General features: G+C 44.4%; 1 protein-coding gene across 1 annotated transcript in view; it reads left to right on the forward strand.

Moving 5' to 3' along the window:
* The window catches only part of COLQ (collagen like tail subunit of asymmetric acetylcholinesterase), a 452,986-nt gene that overhangs the window by 397,654 nt on the left and 31,424 nt on the right, over nt 1–23,908 (forward strand). Inside the window, 1 exon segment of the mRNA XM_078662856.1 lies at nt 15,190–15,309. Coding sequence (XP_078518982.1) covers nt 15,190–15,309 — 120 coding nt within the window.

The raw sequence follows: 23,908 nt of genomic DNA on the forward strand, positions 1-23,908 counted from the left end.
CTAGGCTGTTTCATGAATACTGCTGGTACTCTGGATACTCAGACTGTGCATACTGGTACATCTGTGATGTAACATGCTGTGTTGCAGCAATAGGCTGCGGTGCTGTAACTGTCTGTTGTGCATTCTGTGGCTGAGGAGTCTGTGAAACTTGCTCTTGTCTAGGCGGACGTGGTCTTTCTTTAGTCTTACCAGTAGCTATGTTGTGTTTCAGAACTGCACACTCATTTATAAAATGACCTGGCTGTTTACAATAATTGCAGTTCCCTTTAACGGGAGCTGCAGGATGACTGGCTTGATTCGGACCCCTCTTCTGACTGTCTTGAGGAACAGATTGTGCAACTAGTACTTTCATTTTCGTGTCTTTCATACGTTTTCTCTCGTGTTCTTGCTCTTCCCTGATTCTATTCTGGTGGTACTGAAGCATCTGGAGCATCTGGGACGGAGTATTAGCTTGCCAGGTACTTTCGACTTTCAAAACTCGATTTTTAATTTGTGGGCTTGAATTCTCGACTAATTTAGTAACAAAAAGGTGAGGGTATGACTCACTACTTGTCTTGAGGCCACTATTGATGCTAAAGCATTTTTCAAACCTAGAATAAAAATCACTAATATCTTCCTCTTGTTTCTGTTTACAGGCTGAGATTGCATCCCAGTCTTCTTTTCTAGTTGTCAATAATCTGGGTAAAACTTGAATCAATAATTCTGGTAATTCTTTGCATTTCTCTCCTAGACCGGTACCTGGTACTCGTGCCTTGTCTTCAGCTTCTAGAACTGCCCAATCGATCTTTTTCTCTCCCACCTCCCATTCTTTTTCCTTTAGCTTTTCATACACCCCTGCGGGCAACAGGACCTTTAACATTTTAATGATATCTGGGTAAGTGTATTCTCCCATACGGAGCATGTCTTTTAATTCTCTATGGAACCCTGCTGGATCTTTGTCATGACAGGGAATTAATTTCTTCATTTCGAGGAGTTCCATCTTTGTAATCGGGGTGTAAACAAACACTCGTTGCATTTCCCCGTCCTCTGTCTTAACTGGATGCACTTCTCGTAACGGGTTCTGTCTTTCCATGTAAAATGGTTTACTTTCTGGGGGTGAGACATGAACAAAATGCGGGTTCAGAAACGTTCTATATTTGTGGCGCTGCTCTAGAATGACACTAATTAAGTCGGTACCTAGACCTCTCCATCTATACTGGAGTAACTCGTTCAGGATATCGTGTAACGGACCTGGATCGGAATGCTGACCCTCATACAATGTAATGAGGTGCTGGATCATATACATATCCACCAGTCGCTGCTCGGCTGGGGGCAATTTCAGAAACATTTGTGCCACTATTTTGTCTGGAAAAGTGGTAGAATCAGTAATCCATCGGACTGCTGATCGGGCTAGTTCCTGTTCATGCATGGTACTTAACTCACTGTAACCGATTCGTGATTTCAGAATGTGATCGGTAGCTTGGAATACTTGTTCTAGGGAACCTTGTTCTGGTGCTGAATGATGGAAAATTGACTTGTGTTCTAGGCGTAAATGGCGATCTGGAAATCTAAATTTTCCTACATACGCTATTCTGGCGGGATTCTCGTCCTCTACCTCTTCAGTATCAGAGTTACTTTCTTTCTCGCTTACTTGTGCTGCTTTACGTTGTTCGTGTATCTTTATTATTTCTCTACGGATTTTCTTGTACATACTCTCCATGGCACTAATGGTATTGTGCTTACCCTCGGCTATATTATCACTCCACTTTGTCAGGGTTTTCATTTCGGCCGGATCTTTAGACGGGTAATCTTGTTCTCTTATTAGACAGTTAATTAAAAACTTTAATATCATACGCTGGATCTCAGCTTTCCTTTGAGACATGGCATCACTAATACTTTCTGGATCATCCCCTGTACGGATGAAACGATATATTCTGTCTAGATCTTCTTTCATATTGGGTAGGGTGACTAGATACTCGGTCACCCTCCTTACGCGTACTGAATATAAAACCATATTATTCTCGCCTGGGACTGGGTCATAGGCACATTCGCCAAGGGCTTGCCTGATTTCTGCAACAGACTTATTACTCTTGGGAGTACGCTGTGATGCTTGAGCATGTAATTCGAGTGCTGATAAACGCTTGCGTGGCGGCGGGGTTTGAGGAGGACCTCCTCCTGCGGCCCCTAGACTAGAATCGTCGACTGATATTCTTCGTGGCGGAGCGGGAAATTGAAATGCTGGCTGGACCGGGGGTACCGTAGCAGGTACTGCATGGGGTGCCCCGGTGTCTGGAGGAGCAGGATGTGCCTGATTTACAGGGACTGGCGGAGCGCGAACAGGATCTGCATATTCAGGGACTGTGTCGTCCAGATAGGACGAAATAAAAATATCAGCTGCGGTCGGTTTGTGACGTAGCTTGGTCGGAACTAGTGGTGGCGGGAAATTACTGGATGCCTCCGGGGTCGCTTTTGGCAAGCCCTCGGCAAGAAGAGGATACATACCCTTAATAAGGGCATGCCTCTGTCTGTCTGACTGTTCGGCTTTGACTTGTTCACCTATCTCGATTAATTCTTTTTCTTGGGCTCGCTCTAAGGATTCTCTACTTAATTCTGACTTTCTGATTTCTTTTTCGGTTCTTTTATGAGCTTCTTTGCGCCATAACTCGATGGCATCTTTCTGTGACTGTCTGGCTTTCTTTTTCCATAATGCTTCTTCTACTCGCATGATGCATTCGGCATCCCATGTACCCGATACGGGCCATCTATACTTTTCTTCTAACTGTTTGGTATACTCCACCCATAAGTCTAGATACAATATGGCACTTATGCCATGTTTCTGATACATAAAGTGACCTGGACTGTCCCTGGGCGGGACGGGAACTGCTGCTTCCAGCAGACCCTTTCTAGTTTTTAACTGACGTAACTTGGAAAATATGGGCATGACTGAACTGTAATCTAGACACAATACAATACACAATGAACACGATACTTATTCCCCATTCATACCACGACATTAAAATACATGAAAAATATTTAAAATAATCAGTTCGAACAGAATACTACCTGAAAATACTGAGAACAGAACACATAAATTTTCTCGAGAACAGAAACTGACTAGAACAGAAACTAGATGCACTGCTGAAACAGTACGAAACTTACCGGTCTCATAAAGAGACACGTCAGGACCCGCATCCACCGAAGTGGACACTTCGTTTGTGGGACTGTGTACCACCAACCCACAGACCAGAGTCAATTAAATTGACCCTGTCTAGATACCACCCCAGTAACGGTACTCACCGGGCAGCAAGAACGGAAAGCCTCGGACTGGACTGGACTGCTACGACGACGGACGACGAACTTCGGGCTTCGGACTTCAGTTACGGGTGGACCTCCGGATACCTCGGACCTTGGACTCTTGGCTTGGGCTCTGGTCGGGACTCGCCGCGTTCCTCCACCGTCTCGTCTGGATGCTGGACCGCCTCCTCCGTCTCCTCCGTGGGCCTGAGGGATACTTGAGCAGAAATATCTGCCACTGCGCAGAAGAGTTCCGTCACGACTGCAGAGGGTCAGGGGGTCGGCGTGGCTTCACCGACGCGTGGGGAAAGGGCAAGTCCCTATTCGGGCGCCATTATGTGGTAAATAAATAAATAATACCCTATTTTTGACTAGACATATATCATAACAGATAGCTCAATAAATAAGAGTCAAGATTCGAGGTAGTAGGAGTTTTGCAGGTTTAATACAGCATAAGGACAGGAACAGGACAACCTGCATAGGAATAGGATGACAGGGTGACAGGGCCCAGCAGCTGCTGGGGCTGGATCTGGGATGAGCGCGCTGGCTTTTAATAACAATACATGAGCATATATACATAACGCAAACACATAGCATTACATTGCAGTGGGCGTAGCAGTGGGTGGAGCAGTAGGTGTGACGCGTAGCAGTCGCGAAAGATAAGGGCGAAAGTAGGTGTAACTGGGCGTATACATAGACATGTGGTGCAGACGTAACAGGATATGTCATGAATGGGGCGGAAACCATGGAGGGGGCTACCTGAGGAGCCGGGACCTCTAACCTGATGGTGCGCGCAAACTAGCAATGACGTATCACTAGGAGAAGCTGGGGGCTATGAACTCTGTGCTAGGAGCAGAGACTGAAGTCTGGAGGGTCGGAGCGACATGTACCTAAACCCTATCTAGTATCTGATGTTTAGGGAACATGTTGATAGGAACTAGAAGTCAAGAGGGGAAAGGCTAACGTGATCCTGAGACTGGACCATGCATTATTCTACATGTAGTGCGTGATGAAGAATATTAAATGACCATTAAATGCAGTATTTCTCTAACGTGGAGACGTGAAGGCTAGACAATGACGGAAACTATTGATGCAGTTCAGTAGCTTAGGAATGCAGAGAAGGAGGACTGAACTGATAACTGGAATCATAACATATTCTTGGCAGACTCAGAGACTGAGCCAGGCTGGGCCGGGCACTGCGAGGCAGGAAGTAAGTGAAGGGTCGAGGATACAGGTGGGGGCTGTATCCCTCCTCAGCGAGGCTTCAGGAGACAGGAGCTGAATCTGGTGTCCGGGCCCTTTTGAGGCCTAGAAACGGGGACTTTATAATAGAATAACGTGCACACTGAGAAACGTGGCAACGTAGCTTTACATAGGCCTGATATTCGTAGTATTCACGAGGACTGGAAACTAGCATACTAGAGGGGGACACAACTGTAATTGCGTCATTAATCAGACATGGGGAATGCATGTGCATATTTAATCATGCACACATAACATATGATGGATGACATGTAGGGACACAGAACATGGCAAAATTTACTTTTCCACAAGTTTCCGACTCCAATTCGTACCTATGCACCCGGCTTCCCTGGTGTAGGTATCCTGGTTCCTAGGGTATCCACCGGTGGGGTGGCTCTCCAACCTTCTGTCTTCCACAGGGTTTCTTCAGGGTCTACTGGGAAGGGTCCTTCTTCTTTGAAATTGCAACCACAACTTACACATTGACTTGAATTGAGCACACAGTTGTGTTCCCACTCTGCATAGTGCATCCATAGTGTTCCTGGTTACTTACCTCGGGTGGCTCCTTGCGTCCCTGCACTTCTATATTGTTAGAAGGGGCGATCTCAGAGGGCCAGGTTATGCTCACCCGACCACCCTGGGACCCACCTCTCCCACCAGTACTGCCGAGTCTTATCGTGAGGTCCTCACCGGGGAGGACTTCGAGTCTAGGATTGCACACACTGAGCTCACACCACACTTACGAACGGACACCACACCGTAGGTTTTCAGTAACAAGTTCTTTTTCCACAGTAAGAAGAAATCAGCACTCTTATTTACAAGTGATCGAGGGATCGTAAAGTCTTTAGGAATTCGGGAAGAGGGAAGCGGGACAGTCTCAGTCTGTAGGCCAGTACGAAGCGTACCCTGCGCACAGCTCTCAATCCTCGAGCCGGGGGATACAGAAGATGATGGTCGTACTAGCTGCTTCACTCACTTCGAGTCGACTCAGGTCGTGTTGGTAGCGTCGATGGTCCAGCCGGACCAGAGTACTCCTCGAGCCGCGACGAGGTCAGCAGGGCTCGATCCGGAGGTGTTCTTGAGGAGCTGCGACAGCGTCAGCAGGGCTCAGGAGGTTTCACGAAGATCTCTTTCGAGTTCCAGCTCGAGCCGCGACAGCGTCAGCAGGGCTCTGAGGTCTTAGTTCCGTCTTTGCAAGGACGAGCCGCGACAGCGTCAGCAGGGCTCCGATGTTCCAGTTCCGTGTTACGAGAAGGAGCCGCGACAGTGTCAGCAGGGCTCAGAAGTTTGAAGGTTCAGTTTTCCCCAAGGGTCAGCCGCGATCAGATCAGCAGGGTTTTCTTGTTCAGGATACAACTGCCCACTAGTTCTCGGGCAGGCCTTGATATAGTCCAGTGGCCCTTTGATGTCCGGACCCTCGCAGGTGGAGGTCTCATGCCTTGGGGCTGGTCGTGGGCGAGGTCCGGCGGTTGGCTCTTTGATCCTTTTGAAGATGCGTCCAGGAATTCCCAGACGCCCAGCAGGCCTGGAGCCAGCACTCGGGGGGCCAGAGGTGCGATCGAAACTGGCCCACAGGGGAAGGCAAGAGGTGTGATAGCAACCAGTCTCTCAGGGGAGGCCGGAGGTGCAATCGAAACTCCCTGTCTTATCTCACTCGGGGAGCCCTTTACCCCCCCAGCCGGGACTGGCACGCCTTGGAGTCTAAGTTTCGCTGGGGCCGGGGTCATGCTAGGCCCAGGGAGTCAGGGACCTCAGGAAAGGAAAATGGCTGCCAGGCCCTGTGGGGCATGCAGATTCTGGGCGCTCGGAGCCGGGAAGTGGGACGGGGGCATTCGGGGTCTGGTCGTCGGTTGCGGGGTCTGGGCATGCAGGGAGCAGGACGACCAGGGGATTCTGGGTGCAGGGCTAGGCTAACGGGGTGCTGAGGAACGGGAGGAACCACGCCACGAGGCCAGGTCCAACATATATCCTCTGGGTATCGTCTTGACTTGAGTCGCGGCTCGCATCCCACTATTTTAGTGTATGGTTTGGTCTTCCCCTGGCGACCACTGTTTATTCGTGCTACTTACCTGTTTTATTTGCAAAGTATTGTGTGCATTTTGTATACATCCAGGTAGGAGATATTTGTACCTGTTTGTGAGGGTCTTATAATAAATACATATTTTTAATATTAAACTGTGTGCTTCTTTTTCACTTTATCTATACAAATAAGATTACGTTCTGGTAAAACAAGCTGCTTTACACTCCTTCTGGACAAAGCCCGAAGGCTGCTCTCCACATCTACCCCTTAGAGAGCTTTCTATGGTTGTCCGAGACCATTAAAATCACCATAAGGGTTGTCTGGGTTATTGCAGGGTGCTACACTTACATAAGTGAGCACCATATACTAAGGCTGCTTCCAACGTCTATGCAGTACATGTCTTTTGCTCCCATCGGATAACATTACCGCGTTCGAGGCTCATGCCTCAAATTTGACAGCTGTGATTTTGCACTGTTTCACCTGTAAAAATATATAACATTTGAAGTACTAACCTGATTCCCAAGATCTTGGGGCCCGATGTAGGTAAATCTTTTTTACCACTTCTTAAATGCCGATTCATACCGAATCAGTATTTAAGAAGTGGTAAAAAAGAGGAGGGCAGATGTAGGTAATTGTATTTTTACAATTACCGAATCGGAAGGATTCGGTATTTACCGATTCGGTAAATGCTGAATCGGTAATGCCCATTGATTCCTATGGGCATTGAAGCCCATAGGAATCAATGGGCATTACCGATTCGGTATTTACCGAATCGGTAAATACCGAATTTTGCAAGGGTGCAGGGGGTGTCACTTTGACACCCTCTGGCACCCCAATTACAGGCATGTGTGCCATGTGACACACAGACATGTCTGTGTGTCACATGGCACAGGTGTGCATGCACAGATGTGCATGCACACCTGGATTCGGTATTTCACCACCCAATTGGATTGGGTGGTAAAATACTGAATCTAAAAGGCCTGTAGCACTGGAAACAGTGCTACCTACATCAGGAATTTTCCGAATCGGAAAAATTACCGATTCGGTATTTTACAGAATCGGTAAATTTACCGATTCTGTAAAATATAGCCCCCTACATCTCAATGACCCATTTACCGGTCGGTAACGGCCGAATTCGGCCGTTACCGACCGGTAATGGCCACCTACATCGGGCCCTTAATGTCTAAAATTATATAAAAATCTTTGTTAGTTTTCTAAATTGGTCTCGATTTCCTTCTTGAGTGTGTCTCATTTATTAACTCCGTGTGTACAACAAATGCTTAACACAACTCTTTGATAAGCCTAAGCTGCTCAACTACACTACCACAAATACAGCACTTGAGATTATTAATATAAGTCCTGTAAACCTACAAGAGTTGTCTATACTTTTTGCATGGTGTGCCAATACATTCGCCCTACAATATAAAAAGCCAGCTTCCTATATTGGTGGCAGCGGTGGGATACAATACTTTACATTTGCTGATACCACTTTGACCAAGTGGTCCACGAAGAAACCCACAATTGATTTTAGTCAAGAAAATTTTTGGCAAAATTTAACGATTTTTTTCCTCTAAATTTTTTATCTGAACTTTTAGAGCTTTGTGTTGCATTCCCCTGAATTAGAAATTTTAAAAGTGCACTAGTCAGTTAGGCCCTAAAAGTCTGTCTAGAATTTTATTTCGATTTTCTAAAATGGTCCCAACTGTACTAAAATATTGTCTGAGTAGAGTTCAGGAACTCGACCTGACCCCTTATCTGCATCTTAATGTGAGGCATTCTTATGATTATTTTTGTACAGAAAGGTTTGCCTTTCCGTACAAAAATAATCCTCCCCGCAACGCAGGCACCCTTGCACCATGGTGCAAAGGTGCCTGTGTTGGCACAGGCCGTCCTTTCTGCGCCGGCGCAGGGGAAAAGGACAAGAATGCGCCGTATCTTATAGATACGGCACATTCCTGCCCTTTTCTTTTGCCGAAGAGCAGCAGGAAAGCCTGCTGCGCTGCCCTACGGCAAAACCTCATAAATTAGGCCCTTTCAGGCCTGCTGTGATCCCAGACTGCTTTCGTAAGGCTGCCATGGTACTTCTACCTCGACAACGGGGAATGATTCAAATATGTGAATATATGAAAGATACATCCCCTGGCTTCCCACTATGTAGGCAGCCGGGGGTGTGCAAATTTCACGTAATTTGACGTAGCGTAATTCGGCAGAATTACCACCAATTTTCGTAATTACACAAAATGAATCTTGCACTAAAAATTAAACTTGAAAATTTAATTTTAGGTTGATTTTCAGTCGCTTGCATTGAAAACACTGCCACTTCTGTTTGGTTTTGTAGTTTTGGTCTAAAAATTACCTGAATGATCCACTATAGCGAAAAAATGTACCGCTTACATTAAAAAAAAATCCCCCCCCTAAATTTTTTATATGGCATAACTTATGTAATTTTGTGTACATTTTGTTACACGTAATTACAAAAATCACGACAATTAAGTCGCCGTAATTAAAATTTTACACAGGACTAAGCAATGAGGAAGCTTGGTAATATTCAATTTCATAAATATAAAATGCATGGCATTCTGCTGCCACCATGAGGTCACTATTGATATTGCAAGCCTGCAAGGCAGATGCATTGGTGTGTTAATGCTTGTAATTTGTTTGAAATTGAGTCCCAAATTTAGAGGCACCCTGTGTAGCTTGGTAAATGTGGTGTTACGCAAGGCAACCCAAGTTGCTGCCTTGCGTTATACTTACTACGCCGATAAGGCGTTACATGGGTGAAGCGTGGAAGTTCTCTTCCAGGGGATTTTTATAAATAGTCATAAGCACTGAATAGTGCTGCCCACCAGCAGGGATTCTGGAGCACTCTTAAAAATGCTTCATATATATGTAATAAACTTTGCACGCATAACGAACATATAGCTGCAGTCTAAAGAAAGGTTAAAATGGGCAGTTTACATTGAATTTTCATTTTTAAAATTAATCCAATTACATAGAAATATGTAATTAATAAAAATTAACTATAAACATTTTTCATAAACTTTTTTTGAAAAGAAAGGGAATATGGAATTTTTTTAACCAGTAAGCTGCCATTCGAAGAATAGTAAAGAATACTGGCACTGTGCCTTTAAGAATCTCACAGTACCCCCTGTATACCATCACACCTCACAGTTGACAGCTAGATCAGTTAATTTTTCCGGCTCCTAGAGACAGAATCCTAGAACACTGAGCTCTGCCTTTTTGGAAGAAAAACACTAGAAAATCTTTCCAAAACCTTTTATTTTGAAAGTCATTTGATATTCTTCAGCACCTTGAGTGCAGATAGAAAGTTTATTTCCATGTCAGGAATGCCTTCACTTTTTGTGAAGTGTCCTTCCTGTGGGAAGATAAAGGTTCAGACAGAACCTTATTCTCCCTGTATTGTTTGCAGGGTCGGATTGGCTACCAGGCAGTTTGGAATGCTGCCGAGCTGCGGCCTGATTTTACTGCAGTGGAGGCTGATTTCGTCCATGGAGACCTGCGTGTGCTGCGAAATACTGAAAGCAAAACAAATTTCGTTTAGCTCACGCAGGTCCCCTTAACGAAATCACCCACCAGCTCAGCAGCAATCCTAACTGCCCGATAGCCAGTCCGGCCCTTATTGTTGGCCTTCCGGAGTCTCATCATCCTGAGATATGCGGTCACTGTCCGAAGTTCTCCAAGTGTACTTTAAATGACAAAGAAAAGATCAGACTATATGGTCTCCAATAAAGAAAGCATGTTACTAAATTTGGTTCATCAAGAGGCCTTGGGGAACGTCTTCCAAAAAACCCTCCGCTTGCTCCAAGGACTCTTGCAAAGGGATCTCCAGAGAGAGACATAATTATCACCACAAGAAGAGATGTTCCCAGTCGAGGACAGGACAACTACCGGCAGAGGTCACCGTCAACATTTACACTGCCAAAAATGCAGTTGAAAGTAGGGTCAAGCCACCACTCAACGTCAAAGCATCCTTGGCGTTCGCCATCGAACTCACATCATCATAAGTCACCATAAGTAGTCCACCCCCATCGATGCCAAAGCACGTATCAACGTTGAAACCATCGGCAAAGCCACTGACGACGTCAAGGGGAAAACATTCAACATCGAAGAACACACCACAGTCCTTGCTAACACCCACACCTGAATCTAGGCCTCGCTCTACATCTAGAACCAGATCCCAGTCAGATTTAAATATTGCTCCACACTGGTTTCAAAGTTTACAGCATAAACCTGACTCTGAGTACTGTTGCACTTATTCACCATCAAGGGTCACAGGTTTAATTTACTATCCAACACCTTCCCTACTATCCACGGGGACTGGAGTTGGAATAGTAAATTAAACAATTCACTATCCAGCGCCCCAAAGCACTATGCGTTGTAATGGTATGCGTTGTGAAAACCACGTTGTAAAGGCATGCGTTGTGAAAGCATGCGTTGTGATGTCATACATCCCACCTCAAATCCACATTCTAGGTACACCATCTCCTAGGGGGTCTGCATCTCCCATCTTTCTCCAGGTACAGCTTCTGTGCTCCCTATACCTCCAACAGGGCCTATAAGTAGTCCGCAGATTACAGCTTCACCTCCTAAGTCTCCACAAAGATCTGTGTCACTGCCCCAGATCTAAAGTGAATCCAGAACCAGATCTATATCCAGATCTGGAAGATCAAGCAGAAGATCCAGATCTATACACAGAAGAAGAAGCTCTCCATCTTGGTCTACTACTACTTGCTCATCAGTCAGAGGTTACTCACCTACTCTGATGAATACACCTCCCACAAGGGTGTCTCCTATAGATGAACTTCTTTTAATGAGGTGTAAATAAGAGAGGCAACAAAATTAAATATTGATATCCCTACTGCTATTACATAGTCTCCTGGTATTTTTAAAACTTTACATCAGAGAACAGCTACACGACCATTACTTTCTCTGGTTCCTGCTTTACTAGTACCGGCAAAGCAATTATTCCTTACACCTACATCAGTGAAATCTGCTCCATCTAGACTTATTAAAAAATATAAACCACCTGAACAGGACCCACTGTTTCTCAGATCAGACCCTCCTTAAGATTTGGTCATTGTACCGGCAGCAAGAAAGACTCACACTGTTGCTCCTTCTTCTTCAATGCCACCAGCAAAGAAAGCAAATAAATAGATGCTCTTGGCAAAAAGATGTGTGTAACATCATGATCTACAATGAAGGTTGCCAGTGCTTCTGCTTTGTTGGGAAGGTATGACAGGTCTCTGTGGGATTCGTTAAACAGTTTTCCGGAGAAACTCCGAAAAGAGGACATGCAATATTTCCGAGAGATCTTGAATGAAGGTGGGCAGTTCATGGATATTGTCATTGTTTCTGTGCACGTAGGTAATCTTGCGTTAGATTAACCGGACTTAATCCAAAGGTACAACACCGAATTTTAAATTTGCTGTTTTCAGGAAACACTCTTTTTGGGTCTCATGCTGATGATAAGAGGTCCGGAATAAAAACAAAGATGAACATTGAAGGCTGTTGGTCTGAAGAAGCAAAAAGAATATCATAGGATGTCCACACCCTATGATAGAAGATCAACCCTATATTAGCCAATGGGACTACTAACTTTTCCAAAGCAAAACAACAACTTTAGGGGTTTTGCTGCAAAGACACATATATACTATACGTCTTACTTAATAATATACGGCTCCTTGACTCTATAGGCCTTCCTCAGGGGAGGCTTACATATATTATTAAGGGAAGTGATGGCTTTGCCCTTAATGTTAGTGGCAAGGTCGGAGTTGCAGTGTGACAACTGCCCATCCAGTCTGCAGTGGAAGGTTGGGTGCTATTTTGTACCTTTTCACACACAGGTGGCACAAACAGTGCTGCATCCTGGGTAGACACTCACCCTTACATATCCATGGTGCCCTGGGTACCATATACCAGGGACTTATACGTAAGTCAGTTTTTGCTAATTGTGGGTAGCCAATTCAACATAATGAGGAAGATCACTGGCACTGGGGTCTGGTTAGCAGGCCTCAGTGAACTCTCAGAGCCACAACAACAGCAGCTAGTAGTCAACATGGAGGCAAAAAGTGGGGGGAACCTGCAAAAAGCCCTGTTTCCTACAGTTCCCATTTCAGAAATATGTAAAGGTGCTACATGGAGATCTGTACATAACTTTACTAGACATTATTGTCTAGATTCAGACTCTAAATCAGATACTCAAGTAGGACAGGCTCCTTCGAGGAACCTTTTTGGGTCGAGTTTTATTTTATGTCAGAATTTAGTGGGCTGGGCTTCTTATTCTATTTAGTGCTTATACCTATTGATGAGGAGCCCCTGGAAGAGAAGGGAACATTGCTTATCTGTAATCCTAGTTCTCTTCCAGGGGAATCCTCATCAAAGGCATTAGCAACCCTCCCACCTCCCTGGGCAGAAACTATTATACCTCTCAACAACTACTTTACCCAGGATTCCTAATGTTCGTAACAATGACCTGACCTAACTGTCACCTGTGAGGCATGATGGGATACAGGGCTTACTGTGAGGTTCTTAAAGGCACAGTGCCAGTTTTCTCTATTCTTTGAATAGCAGCCTTTTGGCTAATATTGTCTTATATTCCCTTTACTTTTAAAAAACGTTTGTGAAAGATTTTCTATTGTCATTTTTTATCAGTGACATATTTCTATATAATTGGATTCTCTTTAAAATGAAAATTCAATGTAATCTTTAGGCTACAGATTATATGTACGGTACTACTTACAAAGTTTATTGCATATATACATATATAAAATTATTAAGAGTGCCTTGGGATCCCCTCGCGGGGGTGGGACTATTCAGTGCTTATGACTTTGATGAGGATTCCCCTGGAAGAGAACTAGGATTAGAGATAAGCAGCCTTTCATTCTCACGCATCCACCCATGTATTCTGATGTATTTCCAGATTTACCAAGATTGTTAGACCTGGGAATGCTTCAGAATCGTATGCCTCTCCGATAGAGGTGCAACGAGGAGATATATATTTCTCCTTGTGGTTTCCTCATTCTGCAGCAAACTTAGAAAGAGAAAAATGCCTCTAAGAATTGTTTTTGTGTAGGAAGGTGTACCTTCTTGCATACAATACAATCCTGTCTGTCACTCAGGCACCCTTGCACCACGGCACGAGGGTGCCTGCAGCCTGCATTGGCGCTAAGCTGCACTGAGCTCACCAATGCAAGGAGAGGACTTGAAAGCGTCATACTGTGGTAGATAATGCACATTACTGCCCTGCCCGTTTCACCCAGCGCAGCAAGGGGTTTGCTGCATTGTGTGAAAAAAATCTTAAATCTTGGCCTAAGTTTGTTCCGATGCAAAGTAGCGGTAGCTTTCGTCAGCTTCCTGCATGGTCTCTTCCCCTTCTAAGCACCCGCTTTACTAGCAGTAGGAGGACCCAGTAGCAGGAGAAGCAGTGGGAGGCATAGAAGTAGTGTGGGTGTGCAGCATAAGCCAGTGGGGAGTGCTTTTGAGCAGTTTCCTGTTGAAATATGTTGGTATTTGACACCATTAAGCACACTTATGTTTTATGTCTGAGCTCAGTATTCTCAATTAAATGTTACTGTTCTTGAGTTGTTGTGCTCAAATAGTAAACAGGGGCGTCGCTTTCATCAGTTGCAGCAGGTACAGTGGCACCGGGGCCACTTGAGCTTAAGGGGCTTTCTGCACCCAAACAAGTGGTTATTTATTTCTAACAATGTTTGGTATAAATGACCCAGTTTAGATGCTTATAGTAGGGCCTTCAACACTCTAGTTATGCGATTGGGTGAAAATAGGTATAAAGAAGCAACATTGAGGAATGACAATTTTTTGGTTTGGAAGGAAGACTTATAAACAATGTAAGAAGAGCAAGAAAGAAAAATGCAAAGGCATGAAAAAAGTAAAACTAAGTAGCACCCGTATTAGTGATATGTAGAGGGGTGCGAAGGTGTGCAAAGAGGCATAACGCATAATATGCCTTAAAGATGGCTGAAATGTATGAAGATGCAGAAAGATTAAATAAAGAGATTGACTGATGTATGAATAATTATGTTGCAGTAGAACGTGGTATAAATACAAGTACAAATATCTCTAATGATGAATGAACAGAAAGAGGCACAGAGAAGAGTATGAAGAGGTGTACAAAGGGATAGAGAGGTATAAAAAAGTGCAAAAAGATGAAAAGAGGCCTACATGTTTTGAAAAGTCACATGCATAGAGGTGTATGTGAGGAGGGGTATACAACCTTTACAACGCAACTTTTACCAGGCAGTGCCTTTACGACGCAACTTTTACAACACAAACCATTACAACGCATTGCACTGGGGGGGCGCTCTAGGATAGGGAATAGGTTTAATTTACTGTTCAACACCTTCCCTACTATCCACGGTGACTGGAGTTGGAATAGTAAATTAAACTATTCACTATCCAGCGCCCCAAAGCACTATGCGTTGTAATGGTATGCGTTGTAAAACTCGCGTTGTAAAATCATGCGATGTAAAAGCATGCGTTGTAATGTCATACATCCGTGAGGAGGTGGTGTTGTGTTTTGTCTCATGTCCTCTTCTGCATGCATTGAAAAGGGCTGGGGACCATTGCTCGTGCCTGCGGCTCCCACAATGCCTCACGCCTCTCGTCCCCAACAGATCTTCGTGGTGGCCACTCGGGAGGAGCTCGAACGTCTGAACGTGGAGAACGCCGTCGCCTTCCGGAAGGACCAGCGAGCGCTGTACTTCAAGGACACCAATGGATGGGTCCCTATCCAGGTAAGGGCAGGGGAGGAGTCATGAAAAGTTATTTGCTGCACTCAGAAGTTATTTTTTATGCTCTGTCATTATGTATAATACCTGCTATCGAACTGTGTTAACCTGAATACTATATTTCTGTGAAGAGCTCTGATACACAAATGGGTAATGTTCGTGCTATATAAAACACTGAATAAATAAATAAATGAGAGGGGGCAAGGCACCCACGACAAGCATTATTTGTTTGCAATAAACAGTAATTTGCCCACAAGCAAGATTGTACCCAAACTTTGTCCTGCAGAGATCCGTAATGGGGCAGAGTTGTGCTGTCCCTCACAAACACATCTTTGGAGTGGTCCCTCCGACCTTCCCCAGTCACCAATCACCAGTAGCAGCTGCAGTATAATACATTCGTCCCTTGTCCAAAGATGCTAAATTCTGTATGTTGCACCAACTGCAGGGTTTCTTCGTCTCCCTTTGTCTGCTCTTTCCATGTTAAAGCCTGAAGCTCGTCTGGCTGGTGAGCACCTGTAATCAATCAATCAATACATTTGTAGAGCGCGCTACTCACCAGTGAGGGTCTCAAGGCGCTGGTACAGGCCTTACCAAGGCTCCCTCTTTTTACACCCACTATCTCTACCCCAACAAGCTGGTGCAGAAAACATTATTAAAGAGGCGCGTTTTAGTGGTGGGTGCCTCCCGAAAGCCTCTGGTAACGGACCCTGGCGCCTGTTCATTCATCTTTCACCAGGGCTCGAGCTTTCATGAAGTCCACTCCAGTCAGGCGCGGCTGCGGGCTAGTTTCTTTCTTTCGCATAGTGGTTCACGATAAGATGATCCGGTGTGTATTCCAGATTCAGTCCAAATTTTCTGGTACTTGTTTGCACTTAGCTGGCCATTTTTAATCGTCCATACCATTGCAGTTGTGGCATTTCATGTGTAACTTTGTAGAACTCCATTCAGTGTTATGTGGTCGTATCTTTGAATACGCTCAGGGTGTCGCGCTCGTACCACTGATTTAAATGCTTTTCGCTGACAGAAAAAAGCTGCTGTTCTCTTAAGTCGCCAGATCCACAAAGCCCCTTTCCTCATTTGGCCTACCAGAGAGCACGAGGCGCCTGCAAATGTCGGCTTACAGCCCGCCCACTACTTACCATTGGTTAGCTTAACTGGCTCTCACATTTTCCATTATTTTCATCCGTTAACTTGTGTGGGCTTTCCTTCCTCTTCCTGTGTTTGACCCTCCCCTGAAGCATTGACACATTATTTGTGCCCTTCCACTGTTTGCTTTTCAAATACTATCTTTTGGGTTAAGCCCTCCATGATAGTTGATATGTTTTCTATCTCTTTTCCTCTCATCTTGTGTACTTCTTTCCCTGGGCCGCACTCTATGCTGCTGTCTGTTCTCCCTCCACACTTTGCTTTCTTGCCTGTGTGCTTCCGCCCCACCTGCTCGATGTTCCTCTCTCTTTTGCTCGTTGCTTCTCCCAGACCCCTGCACTCCGTGTTGCTTCCATTTATTTATTTATTTGTAGAGCGCAACATTTATCCCGGGGGATGTCATGGCGCTAAGGACTACAGTGATAGGTGGGGTTTGTGGGGTTGACCAGGTGTCAAAAATCATTATTTAGTGAAGAGGTGAGTTTTGAATTTCTTTCTAAAGATGTTGTAGTTGTTGGTTAGCCTGAGTTCCAATGGGAGTTCATTCCAGTGCCGTGCAGCCAGATAGGAGAAGGTACGTCCTCCCGTTTTGGTTTTGTTAATTTTCTTTGTTTTAGCAAGAGCGAGGTGTTGTGATCTTAGCGGTCTGGTGGGAGAGTAGAAGTGTATTCTGTTCTGAAGAATCGTGGGACCTGTGACGTTGAGTGTCCTATGGACATGACCGATTAATTTGAAGCAGGCTCTTTGGCGCATGGGCAGCCAGTGAAGTTGTTTTAGGCATTCTTTGGCAGAGCTGTATTTGCCTTTATTGCATACTAGCTTAGCTGCAGCATTCTGCACTACCTGCAGTCGCTTGAATAGGTAGTCTGGCATGCCCACAAAGAGGGCATTGCCGTAGTCCAGCCTACTGACGAGCAGGGCCTGTGTGACTGACTTCTTGCTTTCCAGGGGGATCCATGGGAAGAGCCTTCTCAAAAGTTTCAGGGTGGAAAAGCTTTTTCCACACAGGGTTCGAATGTGGGCCTGCATGGAAAGTGTGTCGTCAATTGTAATGCCTAGGTTTTTGGCCGAGTGCTTGGGTGCAGGGGTGTCTCCCAGCATAGAGGGCCACCAGGAATTGTCCTATATGTGTTTTGCTTCGCCAAAGAGCAGAATCTCAGTTTTGTCTGCGTTTAATTTGAGGCAGTGATCTGCCATCCATTTGGCCATTTCAGTACGGCAATTGTTAAGTCTCATTTTGCTGTCTTCATGCCCCTTCCCTAGCGTAATTGTGAGTTGCGTGTCCATCGCATAGGAGCATACACCAAGACCCCATTTTGTTCCAATTCGTGCCAAAGGTGATACATAGGCATTGAACAGCGTGGGGCTGAGGGATGCTCCCTGCGGGACCCCGCATTTCAGTAGTTTGATTAGCTGATCCATTCAAGGGCTTTCCAGCTTATCCCTTTTTCTTGTAGGTTTTCTAATAGGAGGTGGTGGGAGACTGTATCGAACGCTGCCGACAGGTCCAATAGGATCAGGGCCACAGCTTTGCCCTGGTCCAGGGAATTTCCAATTCTGTCCGTGACAGCCAGCAGTGTAGCTTCTGTGCTGTTTGTGGCTCTGAACCCTGTTTGGTGTGGGTCTAATAGGTTATTATCTTCTAGATGTTTTGACAGCTGTCTGTTGATCAGTTTCTGCAGCACTTTAGAGAGATAGGGTAGTTGGGAAATGGGTCTGTAGTTGACTGGGTTTGTTACATTCGAGCCTGCTTTTTTAAGTAATGGGGTGACTCTGGCTTGTTTCCATATCTCCGGGGAGACAGCTGTTTCTAGGGGTTTGTTGAAAAGCTGAGTGACGGCTGCGGGTAGGATAGGTATGAGCTGTCTAAAAATAAAATGAGGGCAAGGATCAAGAGGTGAGCCAGATTTGATTTCCATCATGGAACTGGCAACCTCTGCTTCTGATATTGGGATGAAACTGTTGAAGGTAATAAGGTTTTTAGGAAAGGATGCAGATTCTTTCCTACTGGTGTTTGAGTTAAATGTGGCGTATATTTCCTCTATTTTATCTGTGAAATAATTGCTGATCATTTCGCAGTTCCCAGTTGAGGGGTCCAGAGTTTGGGACAAGCAGTTAGGTTTGCACAGTTCATTTATGATTTTATATAATTCTTTGGCAGAGTTGCCGTTTTAGTTTATTCGTTGTGCATAGTGTATTTTTTATGGCTAGGTAGTACGCCCTGAGCCCAGCTTTATAGGTTAGTTTATCAATGTCTGAGCGGGACATTCTGCAGGTATGCTCCCTTGTTTTGCAGTTTTTTTTAAAGCTTTGATTTCTGGGGTATACCATTTTTGGGAGATGATTCTTTTTGTGGATTTTGATTTGATTTTGGGGATGCATAAGTCCAGAGTGTTACTAATCTCTGTTTCGAGGTTTTGGGCGCTATTGTTTGTGCAGGAGGTGCCAGGGAGGCCTAGACCGTTGTTTGCAGGCCAGTGGGGTTCAAAGACTTCTGGTGTGACAAGTTTCCAGGGTCTGTAGAATTCTGGCATTGGTAGAGATGGTCTGGAGGGTAGTGTGGGTTGGGCAAATGAGAAGGAGATTAGGGAGTGATCCGTCCATGTCACTGGTTTAATCTCCTCAATCGAGGTGGTATCCATGTTGGAGAACAGTAAATCCAGTGTGTGGCCTGCCCTGTGTGTGGGGCCTTGAGTCCGCTGTTTGAGCTGGAGGATGGTCATGTCATTGTTAAGGTGTGTGACCGCTTGGTTGTCAGATTTTTCTAAATGAATATTGAAATCTCCAATTACCATGAAGTTTTTATATTTGGGGCAGGCGGGGAAATTCCATCCCCCACCCTCTCTCTGTGTTGCTTCCACCTCCCAATCTCTGTGTCTTTCCCCACCCATGCCCTCCGTGTTGTTTCCCTAAACCTACCCCCTCTGGGTTCCCCCACCACGCCCTCCGTGTTTTCTTATCCACATAATTTGTGATGCTTTCCTCAAACGCATCCTTTGTAATGCTTTCCACTACCTGCATCTTCATGCTGCTCCTCTTACTCGCAGATACAAAAACAAAAAGCTGCTTTTGAGCTACATATTTTTTTTATTTGCCGATCAAACACTGTAAATTAAAACATTATTTAGGTTTCCCCAAGGTGAGTAATAATAAGCTGTTTTGTTTTGTAAGTTGTAGCTTGCTGAGTAGTTGTACAATAGAAGTTACAGAACGTCTGTTAAAGTGTTATGACTTGTTTATGTACAAAAAGGCAATATATTGTGCTGTTACTAGTAGTATAGTACGGGTAAGTAATAGCAACATTTTAAAAAATGAAATGAAAGAGGGAAATAATAGAATGAATTGATGTAATAGCAATATTATGTGATTAGATGAGTTTTGACAAATGTTGGGCCCGGTGTCACTCTACCTGCTGCATCATTCCAATCATGCCCCCAGTGCCTGCAAGATAACTGCATTTGTGGCTGCTTGTTTAGTAGTAAAATATAGCAATATTTGGTATTTAGAGAGGTTCCTAGAGATTTGGGCCCCATGTGTCACTGCACCTGCTGCACCACTGAAATCATAACCCTTGTGCCTGCAAGATAATTGCACTTGTGACTGCTTATTTAGTAGTTAATTATAGCAACATTTGGTGTTTAGAGGAGTTCTGTAAACTTTTGGCCCCGGCGCCACTGCACCTGCAGCGCCATTGAAATTCATATCCCTCGTGCCTGCTAGATTTGGTGAATTCTCTCGGGACTCTTGGTCCCCTTTCTCTGGCGCCTGTGTGGCAGCTCGGCATTGTTTCCTCGTGGCACCGACTGCCTCTTTGTGGCTGAATAGTTTCTCCAATTACATGTCATTTTCAGGGGCACGCGTTTCTTACATTTCCACTCGGCTTTGTGCCATTGTGGCGGGGCTTGGTGAGTGGTTTAAGTACTCACTGCCGAGGTCTGAGCGTAACAGGTGCGAATCCTAGCAGGGCTGCCTCAGCCCTACATCCTTCTGAGGTCGATAAAAATCGAGCACCATTGAGGTTTCCCACAGTAGGGCGCATTCCCGTCCATTGTTTTTTTTTTACTGATCCAGCTTCGGTGTGGACAAACCCTCTCTGAATTACGACTCTAGGAACCCCGTCTGGTTTCCGCTTTGTTCAGAACAACCATCAGGCAATACTGAATGAATGAAAGGCTGGCTATTCACTGGCAAAATGAGCAGCCACTAGTGCTTAGCAATCACAACTTGTCTGTCTCAGTACCTCATCTAACAACTAATTCCTTGAAGGGCTGGTCTTTGCAGTTAACATAACAGGTGTATTTGTAAATCGCACGATTACCCGTAAGTGTCCTGGTGCTGAATAATAGAAGTTTATTGTTACCCAAGGGTACTCATTTTATCAACCTCAGATGAATGAAAGGCTGAGTGGCCCTGCCAGGATTTGAACCTGTCACCATGAGGTCAAACACAGGCTCCTGCAATGGCTGCCTTAGTCCACAATGGGCCATATGTATCAAGCCTTTTTGGATTCGCAAAGGCCGGAATTCGGCGAATTCCGGCCTTTGCGAATCGCAAAAGGCTGTTTTGCATTTTTTGCTATGTATGTACAAATCGCATCATAAGGAATCGCAAAAATGTGCGATTCCTTATTTTGCTACAGCATTTAAGGAATCGCAATTTTGCGATTCCTTAAATGCTTTGTATGATGCAATTTTCAATAGCGATTTTAGCTTAAGAAATCGCAATTTACCGCCAACTATCAATTGGTGGTAAATTGCGATTTATCATAAAAATGCACAAATTGGCATTATTAAATGTGGCATGTGACGCACATACATGCCCATAGGGCATGTATGTGCACCATATGCACACACATGCTGATTTCAGGGGTGCAACAGGGTGTCCTTGAGACACCCCTGCACCCTTGAAATCAATCTCATTCTGCGAATTCACAAATTGCGATTCGCAAAATGAAATGTATTTTACATTCCTTGCTATGGGCCTCCTGGCCCATAGGAATGAATGGGCAATTATTCCTTATTTGCGAATTCGCAAATTGCGATTTCGCAAATAAGGAATAATTGGAAATCGCTAAAAAATAGCGATTTTCTACATACGTGCCATTTTGCGATTTCTAAATAGCGATTCCTTAAAAATCGCTATTTAGAAATCGCAAATGGTGATGATACATACCAACAGTTCTCTCCAGGTTCGCAAAGAGAGTCCTGAAACCAATATGTGGTACACGATGAAACTTTTGATTCTCTTTGTAGCTCCTCGTAGCTCCAGCTCTCGCAAGAGAAGCTAGGGGGCAAAGGTGCAGTGTACTTCTCAGGACACAGCACTGCAGCTTCCAGGCACCTTTTTGGTAATCTACCAGAACTGCACATTCGTTGTTCAGGCTGTTTCCCGTAGACTAAACTACTACCACTTAAACAACAAATGCCTAAACCACGAAGGCAAAACCACTACGTTCTGTAGAACGAATTACTAAACCACGAAAATGTATAATTTTTCATATTACCGGAATCTACCACTAGGTTTAAAAGATTGCATGTTTGAAACACGGAAAAAATTGTAATTAAATTAAACAAGACTTTTAAATTAAACAATTTTATTTAAATATTTAAATTTTCAATCTAATAAATCTTTTTTTACAAATACTGACAAACTTACAAAAATAGAGCTCTCACAGAAAATAATTTTTTTTAAAAAATGGATTGCAGTACATATTTTTATTTGTAAGAATAATTCACTTAAATGAAACATTTCAAAAACGGCCATCCAACATGTGGTAACCATTTCATCTTTACAACCAGAAAGAACAGTCGCGTCGATCTTGAGTCCATCACTGAAAAACAAGCCAACAGTGCCATCTACTGGCCTAACACGCAAAATTAAAACAAACTAATATTTCTACACCGTAAATAAAATCAGGAAATGTACAAATGAATTTTTGAAATATTATTACACATTCCTAAATTATTAAATATATATCCAAAAATCAACATCCCATTCCAAATTATTTTATTATAATTGCACTTGCATTTAAGATTAATTATTAACATTTTGACACTTACCTCTGGTTTAGTAAGTTGTAGTTCAGGTGGTCGTTGTTCATGTACAGTAGTGGTTAATGAGGTCGTGGTTCTGGTAAGATTGTGGTTAAGGATTTGTTATTTAATACACTCGTTGTTAAGGATTCGTAGTTCAGGCTGTTTCCCGTAGATAGGGGGCTTTTTGCACAAAAAAACAGGCTGATTCCAGATTTTTATCTTTTCACTGAGTTTTATATAGCGTGAACTTGACCCGGTATCGGGAATCAGAGCGCTTTACATAGCACCAGTTGCATTACATGAGGACACATTCATTCTTGTTAGGCCCGGGGAGATTAAGTGATTTGCCCAGAATCACAGGCTGTTCAGCGTCATTGCAGAGACTCGAACCCAGTTCCCCAGATACGAGGTTGACTGCCCTAGCCGTTAGGCCAGCTCCTCTCCCCAGGAGTCTCACAAGCAGGCCAAGACAAGTCGTGGAGGTGGGCACAAAACGAAGGTTTGAGTTTATGGAATGAAGGAAAACAGTGACAAGGAGAGAAAACAGGACTGAAAAAGAACCTGGGAGAGTGAGATAAAGGGGCAAGAGTGTGTGGTGGTGGATGAATGCGGACTCAGGTGGAATCAAGGTTAGACAGCCTTGGTATTCTGTAACCCCGATGTTAGGTAGAGCCTGTGCCAGGCTTCTGAGGGCTGGGCGAGCCAGTGCTTAATTTGTGGCGGTGGCAGGCTTCTGAGAGTTGGGCGATCCATTTTCACCCACTTGATATTGACATCTTAGTAGTGAGGCAGAAGTTTAGATGCAAGAGTACAGGAAGACTTTTTACTACAGGAGCTGAGGCACACAAAATGATTTTATTGCTTCACGGGAGTGATTCTTTTTTTTAAAGTATAGGGCACCCACCCTGGCCTGCAGCCATAAAAACAGTATGTCTTTCTATTCCAAAGCCTAAATCTTCTGAGGAGACATCAGTTGAGTTACAATATAGGTCTGGATGTGAGCTTAAACAGGGCAATGAGGAAATGCAGGGTGTATGCCCTTCAAGTGCAGATGGAACTGCAGTGCTTTCCACTTCACCAACAGTTATCTCCAATCGTACTACAGAGTTTTCTCCACTTCGGATCAAGAACCCTTCACTTCCTCACCCTCCAGAGTTGCACCCCACCCCCAGATGCTGACATTTTTTTATTGTCAGAACTGAGCAAGGATATTGAAAAGGAACTCCCTATATTACGTTGCCCTTCACCAACCATCAACTCAGATCTTGTGATATCTGTGGTGTAACTGGAATCAACTGTGCATAATTGAGGGGGTTTGGGGCCCAGTGACCCAAGAGATGATTGACTGTGAGTTTGGGGTGGTATTGTGACAAGGGAACTACAGGTGTTGATGCCATTAACCGTATTTTACCCTGGGGAGTCGC

Source organism: Lissotriton helveticus, chromosome 10, assembly GCF_964261635.1.
Source record: "Lissotriton helveticus chromosome 10, aLisHel1.1, whole genome shotgun sequence".
In the NCBI taxonomy this organism is placed as follows: Eukaryota; Metazoa; Chordata; class Amphibia; order Caudata; family Salamandridae; genus Lissotriton; species Lissotriton helveticus.